At 43.9% G+C, this 25,687-nt stretch overlaps 1 protein-coding gene across 5 annotated transcripts in view; it reads right to left on the reverse strand.

The window, feature by feature from the left end:
• CNR2 (cannabinoid receptor 2) overlaps nucleotides 1–25,687 on the reverse strand; it is a 28,956-nt gene continuing 3,269 nt past the window's right edge. Inside the window, exons 1-4 of one of the 5 annotated variants that reach the window (XM_077337609.1) lie at nucleotides 11,680–11,810; nucleotides 10,770–10,841; nucleotides 7,238–7,331; nucleotides 1–2,145 (exon numbers count right to left, since the gene is read on the reverse strand). In XM_077337609.1, coding sequence (XP_077193724.1) covers nucleotides 990–2,075 — 1,086 coding nt within the window. In that variant the 5' untranslated portion in view covers nucleotides 2,076–2,145; nucleotides 7,238–7,331; nucleotides 10,770–10,841; nucleotides 11,680–11,810 and the 3' untranslated portion in view covers nucleotides 1–989. Of the gene's footprint in view, nucleotides 2,146–7,237; nucleotides 7,359–10,745; nucleotides 10,842–11,679; nucleotides 12,204–25,687 lie in introns of those variants that run through there. The other 4 variants (XM_077337606.1, XM_077337610.1, XM_077337607.1 and 1 more) reach the window with 4 other exon arrangements.

Below are 25,687 nucleotides of genomic sequence, written 5' to 3' on the forward strand. Positions count from 1 at the left end.
TCCTGTTTTGCAAGTGTTGAAATGTGTCACGCTTTTATTGAATCAGATCAATGGTCCCTCAGGGTCAGTACTGCTTAGAGAAGCTGGCAGTAGCTCAATTCACGACGGCTAGAGTATGGTCCTCTCAGCTGGAGATGCTGAGAACTGAACCTGGGACCTTTGGCATGTCAAGCTGATGCTCTGCCACTGAGCCACAGCCCTCCTCCTACCATATGCTTAGCAATTCGCTCTATAACATAACCACACCCTCAAAGAAGAAGTTTTTCTAAACATGGTTCCAATTAAGGTTGTTCAGGAGCCAACCGCCTATTTTGAGTCTGATAGCTCTTGCACATTAGTATCCTGCCTTTTCTGAAAGGAGCTCAGGGCAACACACATGGTTCTCTTTTGCCTGTTCTAACTTCACAACAACGTGAGGTAGGTTATCAAGTTTCAGGTCACTCAGGGGCAGTGTTAGTGATTTGGGGCCCAAGGCAAAAGTCTAGGATGGGACACCAGAAGAACAATGCCTCACTTTGCCGTGTCAGCTGCTAAATGGTGGGCATGCATACACTCCTACTGCAGAGCCAGCTGCCTGAGCCCCAGAGGGGGTGGGGGTGTGCCACAGTGGCATGTTCTTCCCTCCACTGCTGGAGGACAGGTGAGGCCACGGGGAGGTGGGGGGCCTGCCCAGCCTGGGGCTTGTGGCAGCTACCCCAGATTCCTTGTGGCTAAGACCATCCCTGGGAACACTCATTTAACTTCATGGCAACTCAAGGATTTGAACCTGGGTCTGATACTCTATTGTGCCACAATGGATTTTTCTCATCTGGAAGAAGAGCCCCCTGAAATTGCTCAGGACATGTCGATCCTGTCACTCACTGCTGGCAACAAGACTGCATCTAACTCACAACCTGGGAAATTATGCTGCTGGGCTCACGGTGGAACACCTGAGCCGACAGAAAACGAGCTTCAGAATCTCCTCTGCCTCTGTGTGCATGTGTTGAGGTTCAGTCCTTCATTGGTTCTGCCTGTGTGTTGCAGATTACGTCTTCATAAACGGTTTCTATTGGGCAGGACTTCTGGATGCTCTCTGCTTCTGGATTACTCTCTGTGAAGCCTGGCATCCTCCCCAAACAGGAACAGATTTTCCTCAAAGAGGAGTACAACTCTCTGCTCCTTAAGGCATAGATAGCAGGGTTGACCATAGAGTTCACCAGGCAGAGAGTACAACAGAAGGCAAATATCTTCCTGACAGTGTCGTCCAGTCTGGCAAATGTGCTGTAAGTCATGAGCAGCAAGACTGGTGACCAGCACATGACAAGAACCACCAGGACAATTACTAAGGTCTTGGCCAACGTGATGTCCATCCTCATCCTTGTGTTCTGCTGCCCTGCTTGGGAATAGTGCGTCTTCATGTACAGCACATGCTTACGGGCCTTCCAAAGGACGTGCACGTAAGCGTACAAAATAGACATCAGAAGGATCGCTACTGAAGCAATCCAGGTTGTAAGATAATTGGTGTCGACAAAGGGAAACAACTCTGAACAGGTGGAGTTCATGGTGCAGCAGTTCCACCCAAAAAGAGGCAGGAAGGCAATGAAAATAACGGTGACCCAAAGGACTGCCAAAGCGATCAAAGCTCTCCTACTTGTTATGAGGACCTTGTACTCTGATGGCTTAAGGATACAGATGTACCGATCAAATGCCATCAGCAACAGGCTGCCCAGGGAAGCTGTAAAGGATGTGGTGACGCCGCCAAGCTTCAGCAAGAAGACTTCCTTGGAGGAATCAGTCCCATCGAAGACGTGGAAGTTTACAAAGCTGAAGACAAAGATGACGCTGGCTAGTGTGTCTGCCGCAGCCAGGCTGCTGATGAAGAGATAGGAAGGTTTGTTCCGGATCCTTCGGGAAGAAAATATGAGGTACAGCACCAGGGTGTTCTCCAAGAAGCAAAGGCTCCCAAACATGCAGCACAGCACAGCAATGACAGTCTTCTGAGTAGGATCGTCAAAGACCATGTAGCACTCCATGGGCATTGCAGTGGAGCTGCAGCTGGAGGCGTTGGTGGTTTTGTTCATGCTGCATCTCTGCATCCCTGTGAACGGGGGCGGAAAATCTCTCTTCAGAATGGGAAGACTTTCCTTCAGGATTTCTACGGTGCACCTGCAAAAGAATTGAGGGTTGGGGAAAGTTAAATTTGTTGCTGATTACATCATGGCCCACCTCTGCTGGGAAGTGGGGTCACGTTGCAGTCAACTTAGGGTGATCCAGTAGGGTTTTCAAGCCAAGAGATGACCAGGGGTGGTTTGCCATTGCCTGCCTCTACATAGCACACTTGAATTCCTTGGCGGTCTCCCATTCATGTACCAATGAGGGTTGATCATCCTTAAATTCCCAGATTTGATGAGATTAGACTTCACTTGCACACTTCTAGCACATCCGGTGTTCCTTTTCTTAGCCAGCTACAGTTCTATTGGAAGGCCAAGTGATTGCATTTTTCCTGATCTGTCCCTAGTCAATCCATAGATGTTAATGTCCTTCTGGGGGTCACATCTCACTCTGGAAACTGTTTAAATGGGTACATTTCTCAGCTGATAAGAGATTTGGGGTTTGTTACCCATGAGGTGTGGTTCAGTAGTTATTGAGCTAGGATCTGGGAGAGCCTAGTTCAAATTTGCCCTGGAAGCATGGTGGGTGAGATTGGGCCATTACACACTCTTATCCTAAGCTATCTTGCAGGGTAAACGTGATAAAAGTGAGGATAAAAGGATAAAAGTGAGGATAAAACGGGGGAAACGGAATATTGTAAAAAAAAAAGTAGGGTATGATATAAATGAATAACACAAATAAATATGCCTATTGCAATATGATTGATATAAGTGCATTCTCGAGATACTGATGGGTAAGACATCGTTCAGATTAATACATTACAGGAGGAAGGACACTGCCCACAAGGTGGGTTGAGGACTATGGCTTTTAGAAAAGATTGGAGAAATTCGTGGAAGCATAAGCTTATACCCAAAATTAAACTTGGTTGGTTTGAAAGGTGCCATTGGACTCCAGATTTGTTCTATCAGCAGCTGTTAGGCTATGACTGATAAATGGAGACTCCATGTTCAGAGACAGTATAGCTCTGAATAACAGGACCTCAGTTAGCACAAGGGTGCACAGTCTTGCCATCACCATGCCCTGCTCATGAGCTCCAGGAAGGCTGCAGTTGGCAACAACGTACAGAATCAGAAGGACCTCTTAAAGTTCGTGTGCTACAGCCAGATTCAATTACCATGTCTTGGTCCCGCATGAACTGAAAATGCTTGCCGTCTCTACAGATTCCATTTCCATCCCACATCCCCTCACCAAACACATTAATTTCCCTTGCGTTCCCTCGGAAAATAAGTTCTTCCAAACCCTTATTTTGCCCTCAAAATTCATTTCCCACCAGATTTCCCTTTCTAAGACCTCATTACCCCAGATTAATTTCAGAAACTTCATTTCCCACCAGAATTTTATTTTCTTTCCCCCCACCCGCTCCAATTTTTCTTAAAGCAAAAAGGGAAAAGAATGTTCTTTTCCTTCCCAGCTTCTGTTTCCTCTCCAGCTTATACCATCACTCCCTTCAGGTACGTGGGGATGGATTCGGATGTCAATATATTCCTGTAGCAGCAAGCTAAGCTAAGTGGAGTTCCCAGTGGCATTCAAGGGCAGTGACCTACCAGGAATTTTTCTGCTAGGTTACAGAATCTGTCTCTGGACTCTGGAGGAAGGGCATAGAGAAAGGGTAGTCAACCTGTGGTCCTCCAGTTGCCCATGGACTACAATTCCCATGAGCCCCTGCCAGCAAATCCTGGCAGGGGCTCATGGGAATTGTAGTGCATTGACATCTGGAGGACCACAGGTTGACTACCCCTGGCGTAGAGAACAAAGGCTTAGTAGGGGCATGTGCTGTTGAATCAGCAGCTATCCACCTCAATAAGCCAGCTACAGAATGAAATAATGGCACACAGATAATGAGCTCCATCACTGTTCATAGAGTTTGAATATGCAGAGAAAGCAAAGCACCAGGCCGCTTAAAGATTAAAACAGTTTATTTGTGAAGAGTGTGGCGGAACCGGCCAGACAGATACCAAGCCCATGATGGGCCCAGTTCCAGCCCTCCATCCTTTCCCTGGGCGGGGCCTATCTCTTCCGGTCTGTCGCTGCCACCACTCACTGACTGCGATACCCCTTTCCGAGGGACAGTGAGACCCCTTGGCTGGGTTCCTGGTGTTCTTAAGTCAAAACCATCAATCTTCGGGTCCCACCTGGAGAGTTGGCAACAATCCAGTTTTGCGTGGTTTCCTCCCCTGGGCCCTCCCAAAACACTAGTATTACTGAAGCAGGGGAGACTAGGTGGTCCAGAGCACCAGCCACTTGGTTATGTGCGAAATTCAAGTTTAGAAAACTATTAACACTAAGATAGGAAAATTTACACTCCCTCCAGCACACCAAATGACATCAAGCCACAGCACTTATACATGCTCCCGGCATGAACTTAATGGATGTCTAAACGCACTCCTCTTTCCCTCCACTCCCTACTGAAGAGGGGGAGAGGCTCCTGTGGACATTTGCCTGCCAGGCTCACTACCCACCTCCTTGGCGGCTGCTTCTCTGGTGGCCAGGCCAGAGCCTGTCCCTTGGTCTGGAGTAAGCAGGGCCTTCTCTCTGGAAAGGAGATCCCTTGGAGATCACGGAGAGACTGCCCCCTCCCAGGAGGTCTGGAGCCTAAATACTCACACACTCCAACCCCTGGTGGAGCCTAACTCCTCCATTCTCATTGGGGCATGTGGCCCTCTCCTTTCCCTGAGTCTCCTGGGAAGTGTACAGCCTTTCCATCCCCTAGCAGCAATTACAGCCTTTCCACCCCCTAGCAGCCATTTTAACATGCAAGCCTAAAGCAGCCATTTCAGAGCACCAGTCCCCCTCCAGATCTCATTTTGCCAGAAAGAGAAACAACTATGTATACGGAGAGAGAGAAACCTAACTACCTAGCTGGCTGTTATCTGCAGTCTTTCTGTTGTTCAACTGCTGTTCTGCAGGGAGGAAATACACTAAAAAAAAGCAGGAAGTCTGCTGTTGAAGAATAGTCTGTTTTTATACCTCACTTTTCCCTACCAGGAGTCTCAAAGCGGCTTACAATCACCTTCCCTTCCTATGAGGTAGGTGAGGCTGGGAGAGCCTCACTATGAGTGCTATGACAAGCCCAAGGTCACCATCTGGCTGCATGGAGTGGGGAATCAAACTCTGTTCTCTTAACCACTACACCATGCTGGTGAATGATGACTACAAACAGGGTTGCCAACTCAAGCTTGAGAAACACCTGGACACTTGGTTTGGTGCTTGGAGAGGGTGAAAGTTGGGGACAGGAGATATGATACTCAGGGATATGCTACTCTAGAGCCTACCCTCCAAATCCACCATTTCCTCCAGGAGAATTAATCTCTGCAGTCTGGAGATCAGTTATAATTCCCAACAGGATACCAGATCCCACATGGTGGTCAGCCACCCTTGTGCAAAAGACACAGCCGTGGCACATTAGAGAGGAAAGAACTTGCTCAAGGAGTTTTCTGTCCGAAGAGGAAGTAGTTTCTGTTTGGTTTCCTGTGTTTGCAAACTTGCTTCTTTAACTGGAAAAACATTAACAGTGAAAGAAACATGTTTGTTTACTACCAGCCCTGGATAAAAGGAGCTGGAGATAGTGATGCAAGTCCCCAAGTAGGACCTGGGGATCCCCTGGTTTTACAGCTCATCTCAAGGCAACCGTGATCAGTTCCCCTGCTTAAAATGGCTTCTTTGGAGGGTGGACTCCACTGCATTATATTCAATTGATGGTGATGTTCCTCTCCCTCCCAGTTCTACCTCCAAAGTCTCCAGGTATTTCCAACCCTAAACTGGCAAACCTAGCTGGAGATCTAATTTCTTGGGTTAAAAATGCCGGTCGCCAGGTGGGACCTGGGGATCCCCTGGAATTATAGCTCCTCTCCAGATTAAAGAGATCAGTTCCCTTGGTGAAAATGGCAGCTTTGGAGGGTGGACTCCAGAGCATTATACTCCATCAGGTCCCTCCCAGTCACAAATCCCACCCACTCCCTGCTCTGTCCCAGGTCTCCCAAGTTTTTCCCAAACAAGAGCTGGCCACCCTTCCTCAGCTTGATGTCTTCAACTACTGCACAGCACCACTATCTCTTACTTCCTCTGCCTTTGTATTTGTTTGTGCTGTCAGTTCTTACGTTTGAAGGGGTGATCTGTGCATGGCATATCTATCCTTGTTTTATTTTTCTAGGCATACAGCATTCTAGATAGATTCTAGCCTGTATGTTTGGAATATTGCTGAGAAATAAACAATAATGGTGCTTAGGTCTAGTGTCACTGTAAATGGGAACCCATCCTCAGATTACCTTCAATTACTGGGTGGTGAGGCAAGGAACAGGAAACAAATGCCTCTAACATCACCTGCCGGTAAGCTTTCCAGGAGTTTCTTGCTGGCCATTGCTTCTTTATTTATTAAAATGTATATCAAAACATTTATACCCCACTTTTCCTGATGGTTACTGATGAGAGAATGCTGGACCAAAGGTCCACCTCAACACAGTTCCAGCAATGCCTTTTAACATTTCCTATCAGAAGGGAGAACTTGCTCGGGACATATGAATAGGTTAGCTAGAAGGACTTGAAATAAATGAGTGATCTGTTAAGATCTCTGACATTTCTTTGAAAAAAAGACATCTGAACTCCTCACAGCAAATAAGTTTCTGGGCATTTCTTATACTAAAACCCTGACCTTCTAGAAAGATTCAGAAAAGTTTGAGGTCTCAGACAAGCATGACAATCTATGTCCAATTTTCTTTTTTTCTTTTTTTGTTTACACTACAGTTAGAGATGGCAGTCCCCAGCTGGATCTGGGGATCTCCTGGAATTATAGCTCATTTCCAAGTGATGGAGATAAATTTTCCTGGAGAAAATGGCTGCTTTGAAGGGCGGACCCTACAGCATTAGACGCCACTGAGGTCCCTCCCCACCACAAATCCCACCCACTCCCTAGCCCCAGCATCTCCAGGTATTTCCCAACCCAGAGCTGGCAACCCTAACTTCAGTATTTTCCATCTAAGAGATCTATAACATTTCAAGACAGCCTATATTCTTTTGTTTGCAACTGTGAAGTACAGATTTGAGGCTTGAAATTATCCATCTGAGAAGAAAGTATTGATCAAGACCCTACCTGAGTGACTCCTTTCAGTTCCTTCAGCAGCAGAGAGAAAGCTGTGGAAAGCAGGATGAATGCTGCCCACTGCTCCAGATGGAGACAGGAGGTCCTGTGGAAAGAAGCGAGGTCTGGAGAGCTGCAACCACCAAGCCATGAGAAGAGAAGACCACATAAACAAAAAAATGATGAATCATATTAATACGAAGGCAGAGGGATGGAACGGAAAAACGTGCGAGAGAGATGTTCGAGATCGGCCTGATTTGACGGAGGTGCCTAGTAGTCGTGCCTGATCTGTGTCTGGTTTTCTCTGAGTGACCTTTCAAGCAAAAGGAAAGGGAACAGCTGTGGCAGGAAAGCAGGTGGCGAAATGGAAGGCAATGGAACAGAAGACTGCCACCAGGAAAAGCTTGAGAGCAGAGAGTTCTGCTTAGCAGTTTCTGCCACCAGGGGAGACAAAAGTACAACTGGAGGCAGGCAGTCATTTTTAAGAGTGGAAGGCTGTGCGATAGGGCATCATTACTCGAAGCACTCACAAAGTAATTTTCTTCTGAGGGGGCTTGCACATGTTTCAAGTACCACATACACCACTGAGGAAATGGGACAGAATAAAAATGTGTGCACGTCACAGGCAATTATCATTGCTCTTTCAGCTCTCAGTGTGCGTGGGTTAGGGAGCATTATACCATTTCATTGTCCATGGAAGAATTCTGTTGGACTGGATCAAGGGTTCTTATCCAGCCAATCTGTTTCTAGAATTAGCCAGCCAATTCTTTCTCCCCTTTTTTCCCTTTTCTACTGTGATCTTTTTGGTATGTCAAAAACCTTTAAAAATACCATTTATTGCCTGGGAGGGATAAATCTATCCTTTATAGGCAATTTCATGTTACTGGGGGTGGGAACTGCCCTCTGTATGTAATTGGATTTTCTTTTCTTAAATCACCCTAGTGATGCTAAAAAGTGCATTTGTTGTTGAGGTTTTGTCTATGAACTGTGAGAAGGCAGAAGTTGTGAAAGAAAAAGGAACTACTTCTGTGAAAAAGGAGTTCTCTGTTTAGCTTCTGTGTTTTCCACCCACAGTAAGCTCTGGGTTGCTAATAACATAAGGAACTACAGTGTGGGTGGGTGGGTAGGAATCAAATGGAGTATCCCCAGGCAAGTCAGTGAGACAGACAAAATTCATTCTAAAACTGCATTAGCTATTAGACTAAATATATTTCAGCAGTAATGGCTGCCTATGCTGCAGCAGGCGGCTAGATGGGGAGAAACAACAGAGTGCATCAGACACTAGAAAAACAGGCTGGAGGATTATCTGAGAGAGGCAGATGAAGAGACAGGGGTAGGGCAGTGAGTGGTGCCAGTGCATAGGGGTCAAGGAGACGGACTGAGGAGGGGAGGGTAAAATGTCCAGACAAAGAGGGATTGAATCACAATAATAAACAGATGCTGCTGCTGCTGCTTCTAAACTCCTATGTTGAGTAGAGGCTTGATGGAGAAGCAAAACAGATGTGGATTGATAGCGCCAGTTGGGCCTCCGAATGAGCTCCCTCAGAATGCTCCGTTGTATATAGCAGTCCATAAAGTTACACCACTGTAGTGAGCGAATAAAACCCCTGGCCCTCCTGCATATCAACCAAAGCTTTTCTCAGAGTCCAGTAGTCCCTTTAAGACCAACAAAGATTTATTCAGGGCGTGAGCTTGTTGGTCTTAAAGGTGCTGCTGACTCTGATTTTATGGTGCTGCTTCAGACCAACATGGCTACCCATTTGAATCTATGGCTATTCTCAGTTGTGTCTGATAGATATGTGTATATCAAATGTGGAATTCTTGGAAGCACACTGTGAGATGTAGTAGCTGTATTCTTCCACAGTATTCTTTGGGTCTGAAAACTGAAATGTCCATCACTGTATCCAGCAGGTTTCAAGTTTGACTGCTTTAAAAACCAACCAGCCAGATGGCCCCACCCTAGGCCCCACTGGGAACGTGTCATCCTCATGTAAGGCAATGGGCCTTCACGTGTAAAGTAATCCGTATGAATGAGGCTGGTCTTGAGCAGGGCTGGATGACTCTAAAATGAAAACACAATATTATTTTTTAAATAAACACACTGACTGACCTTGTCCTCTTTGCTTGGTTTTATAATTTAAAAATTTCCAGTTTTATCTGTTGTTATCTGCATTTTCGTTTGTGCTTTTAATCATCTTCCTGCTGTTTATATGTATTTTTAAGATATTTCTGTCTTTTATACTTAATCTTTTTTTTATGGAGGCCGACAGGTGCTTCAGAAGCATTTTTATTGGTAGTTTTTTGAGATGTAAATATTCTTAATAAACAAATAATCCAAATATGTGGTGGTGCAGAAAGGGGAGAATGGTAAGTGATTCCAGATAGGTCTCTCTTCAAAGCTATCTATTCTACTGCTTTCACAATGTGAAAATGTCTTTCCTAAATTATCTTGAACCTTCCCCCCTCCCCCCCACTGCATAGCTTGCTGAGACATATCTACAGGATATCACATCAGCTCTTCAGTAAAGGGGTCACTTTTTCAGTTGTGCCCCCTTTACTGAAGAGCTGTTGCCTATGTGATATCCTGTACCTGTAATACTGGTGATATTATATGATGTTATATTATGACTATAATTGCAACCACTGAAGAAGTACTAGAAAGCGGGATTGAATACCTGGGACCCTGCTCTGGTTGCAAGATTATTCAGGATTGCATTTAATAAATTGCAAGAAGACACAACTTTTTGCCTTTTGGTTTCGTTTGCTTTGGGTGAACTTCTACAAGAAACTGATGGTGTTTCTTCATATGTCCACCTAGAAGTTGGCATCCCCAGTTGGCAATGAACCTAAGGGGAAAATATATAGTTAATAGGGCCAGTTCTCCCCTCAACCAAGCGAAATAAGTCCCTGAATCTTGGACTGCACTACTGACAGTGTGGGTGAAAGCAGTAGGCATGATTGACACCTGCCATTTCCTCTGGGACTCATGAATTTTGGTTTCGTTTGCTTTGGGTGAACTTCTAGGTGGAGCCTGGAGATCCCCTAGCTTTACAATTGATCCCCAGAGTTCAGAGATCAGTCCCCCTGGGGAAAACAGGTTCTTTGGAGGGTATGACATTGTATGTACAGGTACTTTGGACTGTATGACATTGTACGCCATTGAGGTCCCTCCCCTACCCCAAACTGTGCCTTCCCCAGGCTGTACCCTTGAATCTACAGGAATTTCCCAACCTAGAGGTGACAACCTTGTGGCCAGGCCTCGCCAACAGATATAATTCAGGAGTTGCAAGTATTTAACTTACAGAGCAAGTCTAATTAAATGATCCAGGGAGGATGTAAAAGAAACAAATGTGTAGTTAAGGATCTTGTTCCCTCCGTCTGCCCTTGTACAAATATTAACCAGCTCCAAGGCACACTGTCTTGCAGCCAGGCAACAAAGTCACGGTGTGTGTGTGTGCATGCATCCTCCCTTTGATAATTGCAAACAAGAGGGAATTTTGGGCAGTGCATCTTTTCCCACCTTGACATGACAAGCTGCACTCACTGAATGAAATGTCTTCTTCTGCCCCACTGTCACAGTGACAGGTGCCTTCATCTTCCTCTGCAGCTGAGCACCCTGTCAAGAAGACAGTCATTGAAGATCTTCTCTCGGCGTTTGCAAAGGGGGATTTGGAAAAGGAAGAGATCTCCCTCAACAAAGGGTTTAATGCAAGACAGGAAAATGCTTTCAGTGCTGCAGTATGTGGAATTAATGAGAAGCAATACGCTCTAAAAGTTTGCCTCTGAGTATTTGCAGTTTCCCACCCACCCATCTAGGGATTAATGGGCAGATAGAGCTTCCACTGAGCCTCAGTGTTGATGAAACTGATTGTGCAATGAGCTTAGAAAGGTGCTTAAGTCTGCTTGGGATAGCTCTGTAGTTCCCCTCTCAGTGAATCCTTGGTAATCTCTAGGTGAAGCATTCAGCTGTTCTAACATGCTGTGCAAATGAATAAATAATAAATCATTACCATTAGCATATATTTATAGAGCACCATGGATGTGCACAGCAATTAACAGAGATCAGTAAGCAAAACAGAAGGTCCCTGCCCCAAGAAGCTTGCAATCTAAATTCTAACAAAAGGAACTGTTTTTTTATACCCACTTTTCACTACCTGAAAGAATCCCAAAGCAGTTTACAACTACCGTTCCCTTCCTCTCCCCACAGCAGACACCCCATGAGGTAGGTGGGGCTGAGTGAGCTCTAAGAGAACTACTCTGCTCTGTGAGAACAGCTCAAGGTCTCCCAGCTGGCTGCATGTGGAGGAATGGGGGATCAGACCTCGTTCTCCAGATTAGAGTCCACCACTTTGAACCACCACATCATGCAGGAGAGGAGCTATAACTGCAAATGCACTAGCCAGTTTTTGCATCAACCATCACGTTAAATAAAAATAGGTGAGATTTGGAGATACCTTTTCTTCCCAGGGAAACCAGTTGTTTGGGATAGGAGGCAGATCAGATCTCCACACGGCTTTTTCAACTGGACCGGACTGCCTTCAAAGGTGCTCTCTTTGCCGCTGCTGCTCCTTGTAGTGCCCTCTGGAAAATGGGCGCTGCATAACACACTTCTTGTCCTCATTGGCTCTGCCAGGGCTACTATTCCTGATTGGGTGGCAGCTGATCAGGGACCATCCTCTCCTCAGCTGCAGTGCTCTGTCCTCCACCTTCTCTTGGAACTCACCTGCTGGTACTCCACTTCCGAGTTCTTCACTTCTTGGAGAAGCAACAGTGGGGAGCCCTAATAGTCTGGACTTCCCTTCCGGTCTACCTAAGAACCATAGGCTAGTTCCTTGCCACGCAGAGCAAGGTCTGTTTTGACTTTTCAGTCTCTGACTGGTGCAGGAACCTGCCAACTAAGAAATATACCCTCTTTCTTCCTCTACAGTGTCTCTGCTGTATGAGACCTTGGCGGTGCGGTTAAACTGCTGTCATGCGCCTGTGGAGACAGACAGGAAAGCAAGTCACTATCTCTCACCAGCTAATGAGGAAGCCCCATAAACACCTGCTCAGCACCATACTCAGGGGCTCCCACCTGATGCATGTTATATATTACTGGTATCAGTAACCAGAGTGGGACTGCGACAATCAATCAAGATCTCTATTCAGTATTACGCTGATGAACAGCTGCTAATTAATTTTGAAAAATCCAAGGAAGAAGTCCAATTTTATAAATATCTGAGAGATACAGAATTCATTCTCTTGGCTTTTGCACACTAAAGAGATATCTGCAGCTGCAGGTTTTAAGAATCCCCCCCTTCAGGTGCTCAATTTGTATGCTTTTCAGGCAACACTAGCCTTTTGTATGGTATTTCGGTGTGGATTGGTAGCCTGGGTATGTGCTCAAATTTAATCCAGACAAATTTTCCTAGATTTAGGGAAGTTCCGCACAATGGTCAAAATACCATGATGGTAGTTTTAGCATGTCCTTTGTCAATTGAAACTAGGCAGAAGACAATTTCTTTTTTAGCCTGATTGATGGTTATTAAAAATATTAGCTTGCAATTAAGCTAGAGAGTAAGGAGTCCCAAGTTACACAGTATGAGATTCTTCTAAACCTGGATGGATTTGCTTCCTTAAAGATAAACTGAACTCATTCAGTGTGGATTGGGACTCTGTTCTGGCTTTAGGGAAGACTGTGCTTTTAGTTTGGTTAGTAGCCACCTAGTGGCCAAAGAATGGTATGGCCTTCAAGAAGGAAAGTGGCACATATGTTCACCCGTACACTTAGATATTAAAATTTTAATCAATATCCGTTACGTATTCCTTCTGTAGTATTATGATACCACGTTCTCGGAGATTTTGTTGCTGTTGTTGCAAAAATGGATTCTCTTGCATTTGCTGTCTTACATGGACACCATACAGGCCAACAAAGGGAATCTAGAGTTTGTATCTGTGATAGGTCTTTGGTAGAAACTATTGAGCATTTCTTCTTTTTCTGTGTGATCTATTTGGATCTGAGGAGGAAATTTCTGGATCTTCATCTGAATAAGAGGCCTGTTCACTCTACTCACTATCAATGACTCTGTTAGAGGACCCGGATTTTGGTATCACTTTAAATGTCTATAAATATATAGTTGCTGAATTTAAACGCCATCTTTAATCAATGTTGGACAACAATGACTTTTTTTTGTTATACGGTTGACTTTTTCTGGTTGAACAACCTACTGGCTTTAAGACTTAAATGGGATAAGTTATACTACTGGCACAATTACCAGGGAAGCCCTGCCACATACTGAAATGATGCTCTTGCATCATCTCTCTTTCGTTTCCATGGGGTTTGCATAGGAAGGTCTTTCCAGTTTATTGTGCCATAAATTATTTCTTTCTTTCATTTTGTCTAAGATCACAGACATGGCTGGTGATGGGACTTAAAAAAAAAGTGCAGTTGATCAGTTGGGAACCTATACAATGGATCACTGTTTACATTTCAAATAAAAGATGCTCAGGCTCTGCCAATCCCCAGGGAGGGGGAAAGAAGAGAGTGCTTCTGGAAATGCTTCTCTGTGCATACTTTACAAACAGCCTTTCTCAACGTTTGTACTGTTGAGAAACCCCTGAAACATTCTTCAGGCTTCAAGAAACCCCGGAGGTGGCATGATCATGCAGAAAATTGCTGGGAAGCATAGCTCTGTTCACGCTCATCCGGGCCACCCTCCAGTTTCTACCCTTTCCAGGCACAGCATTGACCATGTTGGCAGGCATGGGTGGGTTGACATGGCCATATATGGTCATATATCTGATAAATGTTTAACAAATTTAAAATTATGTGTTAAAATATATGTGAGTTAATTCAATGTTTCCCACATTTTTCTACTGTTCCATGTTGCTTGTTGTTTCACTTCATTCATTATTGTTAATATAAGTTATCTGTATTGTTCTGATTTATGTGAACCGCCCTGAGCCTTCGGGGAGGGCGGTATATAAATATAATAATAATTAAAAAATCCCAACCATTAAGGAAGCCCTTCCAGGGCCGTCAAGTGAAAAAGCCTGCTTTACGTCGTAACTTGGAAATATTAATAAGGATTAGTGAAGTGATGAGCTTATATCTAGGGCTGTAGCAGTTTGTTCTTCATGTGTGGGATTATATGGTCACAAGTCATACCAAACAGAATGTTCCTGTTTAAGGAACTTCTTATCCATGATCCTGGTTGAAGGATGACCAGCTTCCCCCTTCCTCTCTCTCATCCCTTTGTTGTTGTTGTTGTTATGTGCGAAGTCGTGTCCGACCCATCGCGACCCCATGGACAATGATCCTCCAGGCCTTCCTGTCCTCTACCATTCCCCGGAGTCCATTTAAGTTTGCACCTACTGCTTCAGTGACTCCATCCATCCACCTCATTCTCTGTCGTCCCCTTCTTCTTTTGCCCTCGATCTCTCCCAGCATTAGGCTCTTCTCCAGGGAGTCCTTCCTTCTCATGAGGTGGCCAAAATATTTGAGTTTCATCTTCAGGATCTGGCCTTCTAAAGAGCAGTCAGGGCTGATCTCCTCTAAGACTGACTGGTTTGTTCGCCTTGCAGTTCAAGGGACTCGCAAGAGTCTTCTCCAGCACCAGAGTTCAAAAGCCTCAATTCTTTGACGCTCGGCCTTCCTTATGGTCCAACTTTCGCAGCCATACATTGCAACTGGGAAGACCATAGCCTTGACTAAACGCACTTTTGTTGGCAGGGTGATGTCTCTGCTTTTTAGGATGCTGTCTAGATTTGCCATAGCTTTCCTCCCCAGGAGCAAGCGTCTTTTAATTTCTTTGCTGCAGTCCCCATCTGCAGTGATCTTGGAGCCCAGGAAAATAAAATCTGTCACTATCTCCATTTCTTCCCCTTCTATTTGCCAGGAATTGAGAGGGCCGGATGCCATGATCTTTGTTTTCTTGATGTTGAGTTTCAAGCCAACTTTGGCACTCTCCTCCTTCACCCGCATCAACAGGCTCTTTAGTTCCTCTTCACTTTCTGCCATTAGAGTGGTATCATCTGCATATCTGAGGTTGTTGATATTTCTCCCTGCAATCTTGATCCCAATTTGTGACTCCTCTAATCCCGCATTTCTCATGATGTGCTCTGCATACAAGTTAAATAGGCAAGGCGACAGTATACAGCCTTGCCGAACTCCTTTCTCAATTTTGAACCAGTCAGTGATTCCATGTTCAGTTCTCACTGTTGCTTCTTGACCTGCATATAAATTTCTCAAGAGACAAATAAGATGTTCTGGTATTCCCATCTCTTTAAGAACTTGCCACAATTTGTTGTGCTCCACACAATCAAAGGCTTTAGCATAGTCAATGAAGCAGAAGTAGACGTTCTTCTGGTACTCCCTAGCTTTCTCCATGATCCAGCGTATGTTGGCAATTTGATCTCTAGTTCCTCTGCCTCTTCGAAATCCTGCCTGTACTTCTGGAAGTTCTCGGTCCACGTATTGCTGGAGCCTAGCTTGTAGGATTTTGAGCATAACTTTGCTAGCATGAGAAATTAGTGCGATGGTGCGGTAGTTTGAACATTCTTTGGCATTGCCCTTCTTTGGGATTGGAATGTAAACTGACCTTTTCCAATCCTGTGGCCATTGTTGAGTTTTCCAAATTTGCTGGCATATTGAGTGTAGCACTTTTACTGCATCGTCCTTTAAGATTTTGAATAGTTCAACTGGAATGCTGTCACTACCACTAGCTTTATTGTTGCTCAGACTTCCTAAGGCCCATTTGACTTCACATTCCAGGATGTCTGGCTCCAGGTCAGTAACTACCCCATTGTGGTCATCAGGGATGTTAAGCTCGCTCTTGTATAGTTCTTCTGTATAATTTTGCCACCTTTGTTTGATCTCTTCTGCTTCTGTGAGGTCCCTACCATTTTGGTCCCTTATCATACCCATCTTTGCATGAAACATTCTCTTCATATCTCCAATTTTCTTGAAAAGATCTCTGGTCCTCCCCATTCTATTGTTTTCTTCTATTTGTTTGCACTGTTCATTTAAGAAGGCATTCTTATCTCTTCTAGCTTTTCTCTGGAATTCTGCATTCAATTGGGTGTATCTTTCTCTTTCTCCCTTGCCTTTCACTTCCCTTCTCTCCTTAGCTATTTGTAAAGCTTCCTCAGACAGCCATTTTGATTTCTTGCATTTCTTTTTCTTTGGGATGGTTTTAGTTGCTACCTCTTGTACAATGTTGCGAACCTCCATCCATAGTTCTTCAGGCACTCTGTCTATCAGATCTAATTCCTTAAATCTATTTGTCACCTCCACTGTGTATTCGTCAGGGATATGATTTAGTTCATACCTGAGTGGCCTAGTGCTTTTCCCTACTTTCTTCAATTTAAGCCTAAATTTTGCAACAAGAAGCTCATGATCTGAACCACAATCAGCTCCTGGTCTTGTTTTTATTGACTGGATAGAACTTTTCCATCTTTGGCTGCAGAGCACATAGTCAATCTGATTTCTGTGTTGACCGTCTGGTGATGTCCATGTGTAGAGTCGTCTCTTGGGTTGCTGGAAAAGAGTGTTTGCTATGACCATTGTATTCTCTTGACAAAATTCTACCAGCCTGTGCCCTGCTTCATTTTGTACTCCAAGGCCAAACTTGCCTGTTATCCCAGTTATCTTTTGGCTTCCTACTTTAGCATTCCAATCCCCCATGATGATAAGCACATCATTTTTGGGCGTTGCTTCTAGAAGGTGTTGTAGGGCTTCATAGAACTGATCAACTTCATCCTCTTCAGCAGCAGTGGTTGGGGCGTAGACCTGGATCACTGTGATGTTGAATGGTTTGCCTTGGATTCGAACTGAGATCATTCTGTCATTTTGGGGATTGTATCCCAAGACTGCTTTTCCTACTCTCTTATTGATTATGAAGGCTACTCCATTTCTTCTGCGAGATTCTTGTCCACAGTAGTATACCTGATGGTCATCTGAATTAAATTCACCCATTCCTGTCCATTTTAGTTCACTGATTCCTAAAATGTCGATGTTCAGTCTTCTCATTTCTTGTTTAACCACGTCCAGCTTGCCTTGATTCATGGATCTGACGTTCCAGGTTCCTATGGAATAAAAATCTTTACAGCATCGGACTGTCTTTTCGCCACCAGTTACTTCCACAACTGAGCGTCCTTTCGGCTTTGGCCCAGCCGCTTCATTCATTCTGGCGCTACTCGTACTAGCCGTCTGCTCATCCCCAGTAGCATATTGGACACCTTCCGACCTGAGGGGCTCATCTTCCGGCGTCATATCGTTATGCCTATTGGAACTGTCCATAGAGTTTTCATGGCAAAGATACTGGAGTGGTTTGCCATTTCCTTCTCCAGTGGATCACCTTTTGTCAGAGCTCTCAGCTATGACCTGTCCGTCTTGGGTGGCCCTGCACGGTATAGCTCATAGCTTCACTGAACTACGCAAGCCCCCTTGCCACAACAAGGCAGCGATCCTTGAAGGGGGCTCTCATCCCTAGCAGCATGTAAAACATTTCCTGTTCCACATGTTATTGGGTGAAAGTTTTAAAGCGTGAGCTATTTTATTCTCATTGGGTTTATACTGATTTATGATCTGAGGAATGTTGGATTTATTATCCATCTTTTCTGTTTTATTAGAATTTTAAACCTGCTGTTAGCTGCTTTCAACAGACTTGGAAATACATGTTATACGTTATCATTATGCACAAATAAATAAATATATTAGGTTAGGTTAGGACCTTCTCATCATACCAGTTCTAGGCATGCAAGCATTTCTTTTTATGGAGAGCTATTCACTAGAAGACACATAGATCTACCAAAACATGGCCTTAAATGGATCCTTTGAAGGGTGTGACAAGGTCTCTTGGGTATAATGGGCCCTGGTAAAAACAGCAGCCAGCCCATAACATTAGAATGAGAGGTCCCTGCATTGAAGGAAATGCATAATCACTGCTGCCTTGGCAGTGCTGGGAATTAACTGGGAACAGGGGCGCAATCCATTCAGGAGGTGACTGTACTCCCCTTGAAAAAGTAAATTTACAGTATGGGGGGCTCCTGAGCTTCTCTCTTTCCCTGAAAAAAGAACAGCTGGAGAGGGCTGTTTTGTCAGCTTGTGCCCGGTCCTAATTGCTGCCAAGTATTGTTGTTCCTTGAGAAAGCAGTCTTCATCTTTCTTATTCAGGCTGTCATCTGAGGAGCTCCAAAATAAGGGACGTTGTGCAATGGTCGGGAAACTGTGGATTAGGTGTATGTTGGAACACTGAAGCATAAGCCAGAGGGGGTGGGGGCAGAAGTACTGAAACTGCTGTAGCTGTGCTTTAATTTTAGTGGGCGGGATCCCACAGATCCCTTTCAGTAGTGGTGGCTCTTTAGTCCAGCACAAGGATGTTCAGAGCAAGATACTCAGAGGAGGGCTTAGCCTTATCCCATTAGGAAAGAAACAAAACTTCTCCTAATGGAATAGGCCCAACGCAATACAGTTAATGCTCACACAATCCTCCTTGGGATCTTGCTAGATTTGTTCCTGTTCTTTTAAAAAGCTATAGGATAAGAAGAAGTGTATTGAAACCAAATTGTTCTGCAACTGTTATAGAAAGAAGACAGCCCAGGAGCTTCTGCAGTCTGCGTCATTACTGTGTACTGCTTCATTTGCAATGAAATTTACAAGATAAGAGGGCAATTGTTGTGGTGATAAAGATATATAAGAAAATGACATTTTTCCTTTGGTAAGTGATCTGCTGTTCAAAATTTTCCCAACGCCTTGCAGGATGTGGCTTAGGCTCTCAAAGCTTTAACAATGCATCCTCCTAGGCACAAAAACAGGGCTGATGATTCACTATGGATATAGACTCGAAAATAGCGACCATCCTTGGTAGGTAGGAACAGTTGTTTTCTATATTGGCCCCCCCAGGTATCAGCAAGGACATTTGGGGCAGAATGTAGATTTCAAGCCACATCTCCCAGGTCCTATTGCGTGGCCATGTCATCATGCACTTTGTCAGCGATGGAACCTCCTTTTTTTGGTGCATGTGCAGTAACATCATATCGTAGCACTGTAAAAAAAAAAATCTGGTCGTATTGTGCGGAACAGCATGGCTGCCCGCATTTCAAGGGTCTCATGTTCCTTATTCACCAGCTACAAAAATGGTTGGCAATCATCAAAGTGGGTACACCAATTCATGATAGTGTTATCCAATAATTATGAAGCCTGATAAATGTATGGGTTTGTACTTAGTGATGGAATCTCCTTTTTTGTGAGTGTATATATGATAGTGTTATAACATCATTAAAACATCATAGTATTGGTTTTCTTAAAAGAAAACAAACGGAGTTGTAGGGGGAGAGAGTGTTAAAAAAAAAGAAAAAATATTTTTTTATTAGAAGATTTCTAGGCTGCCCTCTTCAAAAAGTCTTGGGGTGGCTTGCAACAAGAAAAAAATGCATACAATAAAACAATTAAAATCTTTAAAGAAGACTAATAGCATACTATTTCAAGTCACTGTATCTCCCCAGGCCTGATGTTAAAGTGGTTCAGAATACAAGACCTATCCACCCACTCCCCAAAAAGGAAAGGAACTTCATAGATGGGTAATTGTGTGGAGAAGGCTACATGAATCCTCGCTGCCCATTTTGTCCTAATGTTGCTATAGTATAATGAAAAACAAAAGTGTCATAACAACACTTAAAAAATAGCAGATTGTTCAGGGAACAACCTGAGGGGTGGGGTGTATGTGTGTGAACATAAGATAATGACAACATAAAAAGGGGGTAGAAACAAAATTCAAAATTGGGCATTCCTAACGGGAAAACTGCAAGTTCAGATCAAAGGGTGGGAAAAATGCATAAAAAATGAATTTGGAAAAAATGGGATTACAGGGCACTAAATTTGGATCTACTTCTGGGGACACAATAAGTGGTGCAGAAAGTTTTACACATTTTGATTAATTAAGAATGCCAATGTGGAGGTTTCCACTTGTGCAGAAATGGTCTTAAAGAACACGGCCTGAAGCATTCCCACCATTTAAAAACCACCCTGGCTCATTAAAAGTTCTGGAGAACTCAAAATATTACACATTGTTTTGTGGTGTTTGGATAGGTCTTCATACATAGAGCCAATTTTGTTTTTTGACATTTTTTGGTCTAGAACAACTGTCCTACAACATGTGTGTGTGTGAATGGTACAACCATAGCTTAAGTTGGTTGAAGAGGTGGTGGAATGACTTTCCACAGAGATTTTCAGAAGAAGACTGGATGGAAACTGATCAGATACAGAAGAAGACTGGATGGAAACCAGTCAGATATCATGTCCTATATTTGCAAATCTTTGGAAATCTGAGGCAGAATATCTAATTTATTCCCCTCATTAAAAACTCAGAGACTAAATATTGGACAATTTGATGCCCTCTAATAATACTCTGAGCCCTGACCTAGGCAAGCCCTACCTCATCAGATCTTGGAAGCTGAGCAGGGTCAGCCCTGGTCAGTAATTGAACAAGAAACCACCCAGGGTCTCTAGGCGGAGGAAGGCAATTGCAAACCACCTCCAACCAACTCTTGCCTTGAAAACTGTATGGGGTCACTATAAGACTGCAACTTGATGACACTTTTTACGTACTAAAGCACTCTGAAATCTACCACCTGAGGCAGTCCATCTCACCCTCCTTAATCCTGGGGCTGGCTGTGGCAATTTCTCACTGAATTACTTCCTGCTCTCCCACTATTTTATGAGTCATCTGATAGCCTCTAGTCATGTTCCTCCCTGAAACTAGTCTGATACACTGTCTAAACTTTGAGTCAACAGGCTGAGGAACAATAATTAGCCATGTTTCCTGCATTACCTAGAGGTCAAAGTTCCTCCTGATGTTTGTTAGTCAAGTGTTGACTTGATTTGCACAGAACAAGTAGATAGTTTCTGAGATAGTGCTTTTGGAAGCTTAAACACCACAAAGGACATGTGTTTTCTTTTCAGGCTGTATATTTCCAGGAAGAGATTATGCCTTTTCTCCCCCTTCACAGGCACACACAAAAATCTGAAAATGTATTAGGAGCTTATGAATTTCCCCCATCAGATGTCACAGCAGATTGGAGGTACTGAGTTTTAGGCATGGGAATATTACCTAAAAAGCCCCAAACTGTTTGATACGTATAAGAAGAACATGGAATGTGAAAAGTATGAATCAAGGTAAACCTCAAAATTGTAAAAAGAGAAATTGAACATTGTAATCATGAGAGTGGGTGAACTAAAGTAGACTCAATTAGTCTACTTTTAAGTCAGAACATTACAAAGTATTTTATTCTGGAAATAAAAAACACAGAGGAAACAGAGTTTCTCTAATAGCGAGGCAAGATATAACACAAGCAGTGCAAGGCTACAGTGCAAACTCTGACTGAATAATATCATGGAAAGTCTACCAGCATAACCATCATTCAAGTTTATGTCCCAACAACAGATGCTGATGCTGAAGAAATTTTAAAAATGTATGCAAATATCCAGGGAGGAGCTGATCACAGGCCTAAAAAAGACACTGGGAACTCTGCTATTGGCAGCCAGCAGTGCCTGTTATGCTTTGGAGGGCTCCTGTTGGTGTTTCCACAGCTGGAGAATTCTGCACCCCCTGTAGCTTTGAAGTTTTGTAAATGGTTTAATTGAATGGAGACTGCCTGTCTGGGAATGGATGGGTCCGCCTTGAGCAACAAGAATGCTTGTGGAATGTTCATGCTGATTGCCCTGCTACAAACTTCCCTCCAGACTTGCCATATCCTCCAGGGAAACTAATCTCTGTAGCCTAGAGATGTTGTAATTTCAGGCCTGACAGCTCACAACCCTGTCTCCAAGGCTTTCCCTCTGTTTTCCTTCCACTCCCACGCTGTTTTATTATGTTTCATTTTGGGGATACTAAGTGCTTTGTTATCAACAGTACTGTAAATAACTCCCCCGTGATCAAAAAAGAGGCCCTTAGAAATGCCACTGTTTCCAGGGTATTCACTGCTGAACAGCGAAGTCCATACCCTGTGAGACATTGTCATGCATGTAAATAATAGACAATACCAGCAGTTTCTTTAAATTAGAACAAAAATGATTAAAGGAAAGTATTATGCTACATTACCAAACAATTTTTATATTAGAGAAAAGTCTGGAACCCATAAAGATATGCATGCATGCTACAGAACAGAATCTGGCTTTCTAGCGTGAATACCAATGGCTGAGATTGTGCTGGTTTCCAAAAATTAGCATGAATGCAGATTCTAGATAAAAAGCTTAATCTTTACAATTATTTATCTGCTATAAGAAGCCGTAGATAAGTGGTCTTTCAGTAGACATAGACTGAGATTTCGCAATTTTATGCAAGTCATAGTTCTTCACCCTTTTTTCTTCCCATCCCCATCAGAAGTTAATTGCATACCCTCCAGCTTTTCAATACCCCAATTATCATTTATTATGAACACTGCCTATGGCTTTCAGCAGTAATGCAGTTAGGTAATTTTAGACTGTGGACATAGGGCTGCCACCCCTAGCTCCCTCCCCTCAGTGTGGGCAAGGATCCCCTGGTTTTAGGTGCTCCTCTCTGCTGCTGGCCAGCTGGCTGGCAGGAAGAAATTAAACCCCTAGACAGGCAAGAAGCCAGAAGGATATAGGCATGTTGGTGATGTTAAGGTGTGTGAGATGCTATGGTAAGAAGCGAATTTCACCATACAGGTTTTGTCCACAAACCAGACCATTGCCTTCAACATACTTGCTCATGGGAAATAATAAGCTATGGGAGGGTTAACAATATTCATTAATTTATTTGAAAACATGTGTTCTGCATTCTTTTCAATAAGGATTCAAGTTGGTTTACAAAACAAGATAGAGGTAAGCTGGAGGAAGCTCATCCAACCTCTAGCCACAGTAGCTGTGGGAGCCAAGATGTTGGTCCAAACAGGAGTGGTCTTGGTGATTCTGGGACAGGGTTGCCAGCTCTAGGTTCATAAATTCCTGGAGATTTGGGGGTACAGCCTGATGAGCTGGGGACAGTAGGGACATCAGGAGCGTATAATAGAATCCATCCTCCAAAGCAGACATTTTCTTCAGGGGAAGTGATGTCCACTGGGCAAAACTCTATGATGGAGACCCAGGATCACTGCATCCCTGCCACCCTTCTACCTTTCGGAGCCACAGCCACTCCAGGCACAACCAGCTGCTGAGGAGGAGAGCTCAAGCAGCCACGACTGTCAGCTGCCCAAGCCCTAGAGGGGGCAGGCATGTGGCCAGGGAGCCTGCCCTGCCTCTTCTTTCCCTCTAATTTGTAGGGCAGGGCTGTGAGCATTTGGAGCCCTACTGAACCTGGGGTAGCTGCTTCAGATGCCCCATGGCTAAGTCTGCCTTTGACTCCAAAATTCAACCCAGAATGGGAGGGCACTTATCTGCCAGCAGTTTCCTGGACTGACATTCTATGAAATAGCCTGTCCTGTTTTAAAAGCCTGCCCTGGAAACAAGATGCATCCAGGACCCACCTACAGAGAGTTAATTTCTACCAAGGGAAGAAAGCTCAAGTATAATTATTCTAGCAATTTCCACTAACAATATTTTTAATAAGATATCCCCAAAAGACAAAATAAAGGGCATAGAATTGGATCAGTGATATGCCAGGGACAAGGACCAGAAAATCAGGACTTTCCCTGGTAAAGAGGAAACTTTAAGTATAGAACATGGAGCCTGGGGGCTGCTGCCTCTGGGCCGCTGCCTCTGGGCTAAAGGCTCTCTTATGGTCAGACAGCAGCTGCCAGAAACTAAGTTACCCAATTTTAGGGGCTGATTCAGGGAAGGCCTGTGGAATGGGGTGGGGGGAGGCTGATGCCTTTGCTCCCTCCACACTGCAGTCCAAGTCCAAACTGGACCCCTGCAGTGCTTGGAACATATTTCCTGGTAGCTGCCACCTGATGATAAGACTGTAAGATTCAGGTCAGGGGAACCCAAACCAGACGCATAGCAAAACATCATGTCTAATTTGGACCTTACTTTCTCCCAGAAGGTCTGGAGTTAGAGCAAGGAGGATCTGAGGAGGTAGGGGCAGAGAATCTGTGTGCATGCACATGAAAGCTCATGCCTTGAATAAATCTTTGTTAGCCTTAAGGGTGCCACTGGACTCAAATTTTCTGGTGCTTTTTCATAGTGATACAAGAGAATCACCTAATCATTCCAGAGAGAAAATACAAATTTAAAAAGAATCCAAGTTCAGGAAAAGTCAAGCATAAGTAGTTATAATTATTTCTGAGACCAAAATTATTTGTAATTATTAGATCATGGTTCTCTCTCTCTCTCTCTCTCTCTCTCTCTCTCAGGGGTTGTCCCCCTTGTGGAATGTTATTAGAGCTATTATTATTATAACCCCTGGGACTGTAATTATTTTTTCCTCTAAACTCACAGCATGTGAGTGTTGCAAGAAGGTATTTATACTGTAAATTAAAAACTATAATAAATAAGGAATTCTGGCAGATTGCCATCCGCAAAAGCACACATTTACTCAGTTAATGAAAAATACTACTTGCCAGAACTTCTTGCTTTTATTTAGACTCAGCTGGGGAAAGTTTTGGCAGAGGAACAGTTTGAAAAGTGCTGAGCTGAAGAATTCTCATTGTTTTGTCTGAGGCATTTAATGCTCACACATGTGTAGCACGTACATTCCCAGACAGCCCAAATCAGATCCAGGAGTAATGTCACCCCGTCAACAGGAGGTGTAATGTGGATGTTACATACTTTTGCAGTTCTGAAAGTAAGAATGTTACCAAAACACTCACTGTGGACATCAGCTACTGTTGATTCTAATATAGTCCAGCTGTCTCTGTTTACCAGGGACAGTTCCTGTTTTCTGGTCCTTATAAATCACGGTCCCTTGTTTTTCCCCCCAGTTATGGCCTTGAGGGAACTCATTATCAATGAGTTGTTAGTGGGAGTTACAGAAATCACCATCTTACAGGATTCAGTTCCTTCTGTGGCCCTCCAAATGTCCATGAACTACAATTCCCATGAGACCCTGCCAGCATTCGATGGCAGGGGCTCGTGGGAATTGTAGTCCACGGACATTTGGAGGGCCGCAGTGACTAGCCCTGTCTTAGAGTGTCCAGACCAGGGCTTTCTCAACCAGAGTTTCATGAAACCCTGGGGGGGTTTGATGGCCCTGGAAGGGTTTCCCAGATGGGTGGGAGTTAATTAATTTTTTGTTAAACATTTATCCAGTGATATGATCATATATGGCAACCCTATTAACTTGGTCTGAATGACTGTAATAAAGATTGACTGACTAACCCTACTTCAGGTACTGTTTTGAATGTGGGTATATAGATAGGATAGACAGTGAAACTGTACAGCAGATCAAGGCGATGAGAAATCCTACATGGAAAATGAAATGCTGAATCTGCCAAATGGATCTTCTTCACCCATACATGTCTCCTTTGCACTTGCTGAAATGCCACTGGGAAGCATTTCCCACCCCTTCTTCCTCGAGTAAT

This window comes from Paroedura picta, chromosome 5 (assembly GCF_049243985.1).
Source record: "Paroedura picta isolate Pp20150507F chromosome 5, Ppicta_v3.0, whole genome shotgun sequence".
In the NCBI taxonomy this organism is placed as follows: domain Eukaryota; kingdom Metazoa; phylum Chordata; class Lepidosauria; order Squamata; family Gekkonidae; genus Paroedura; species Paroedura picta.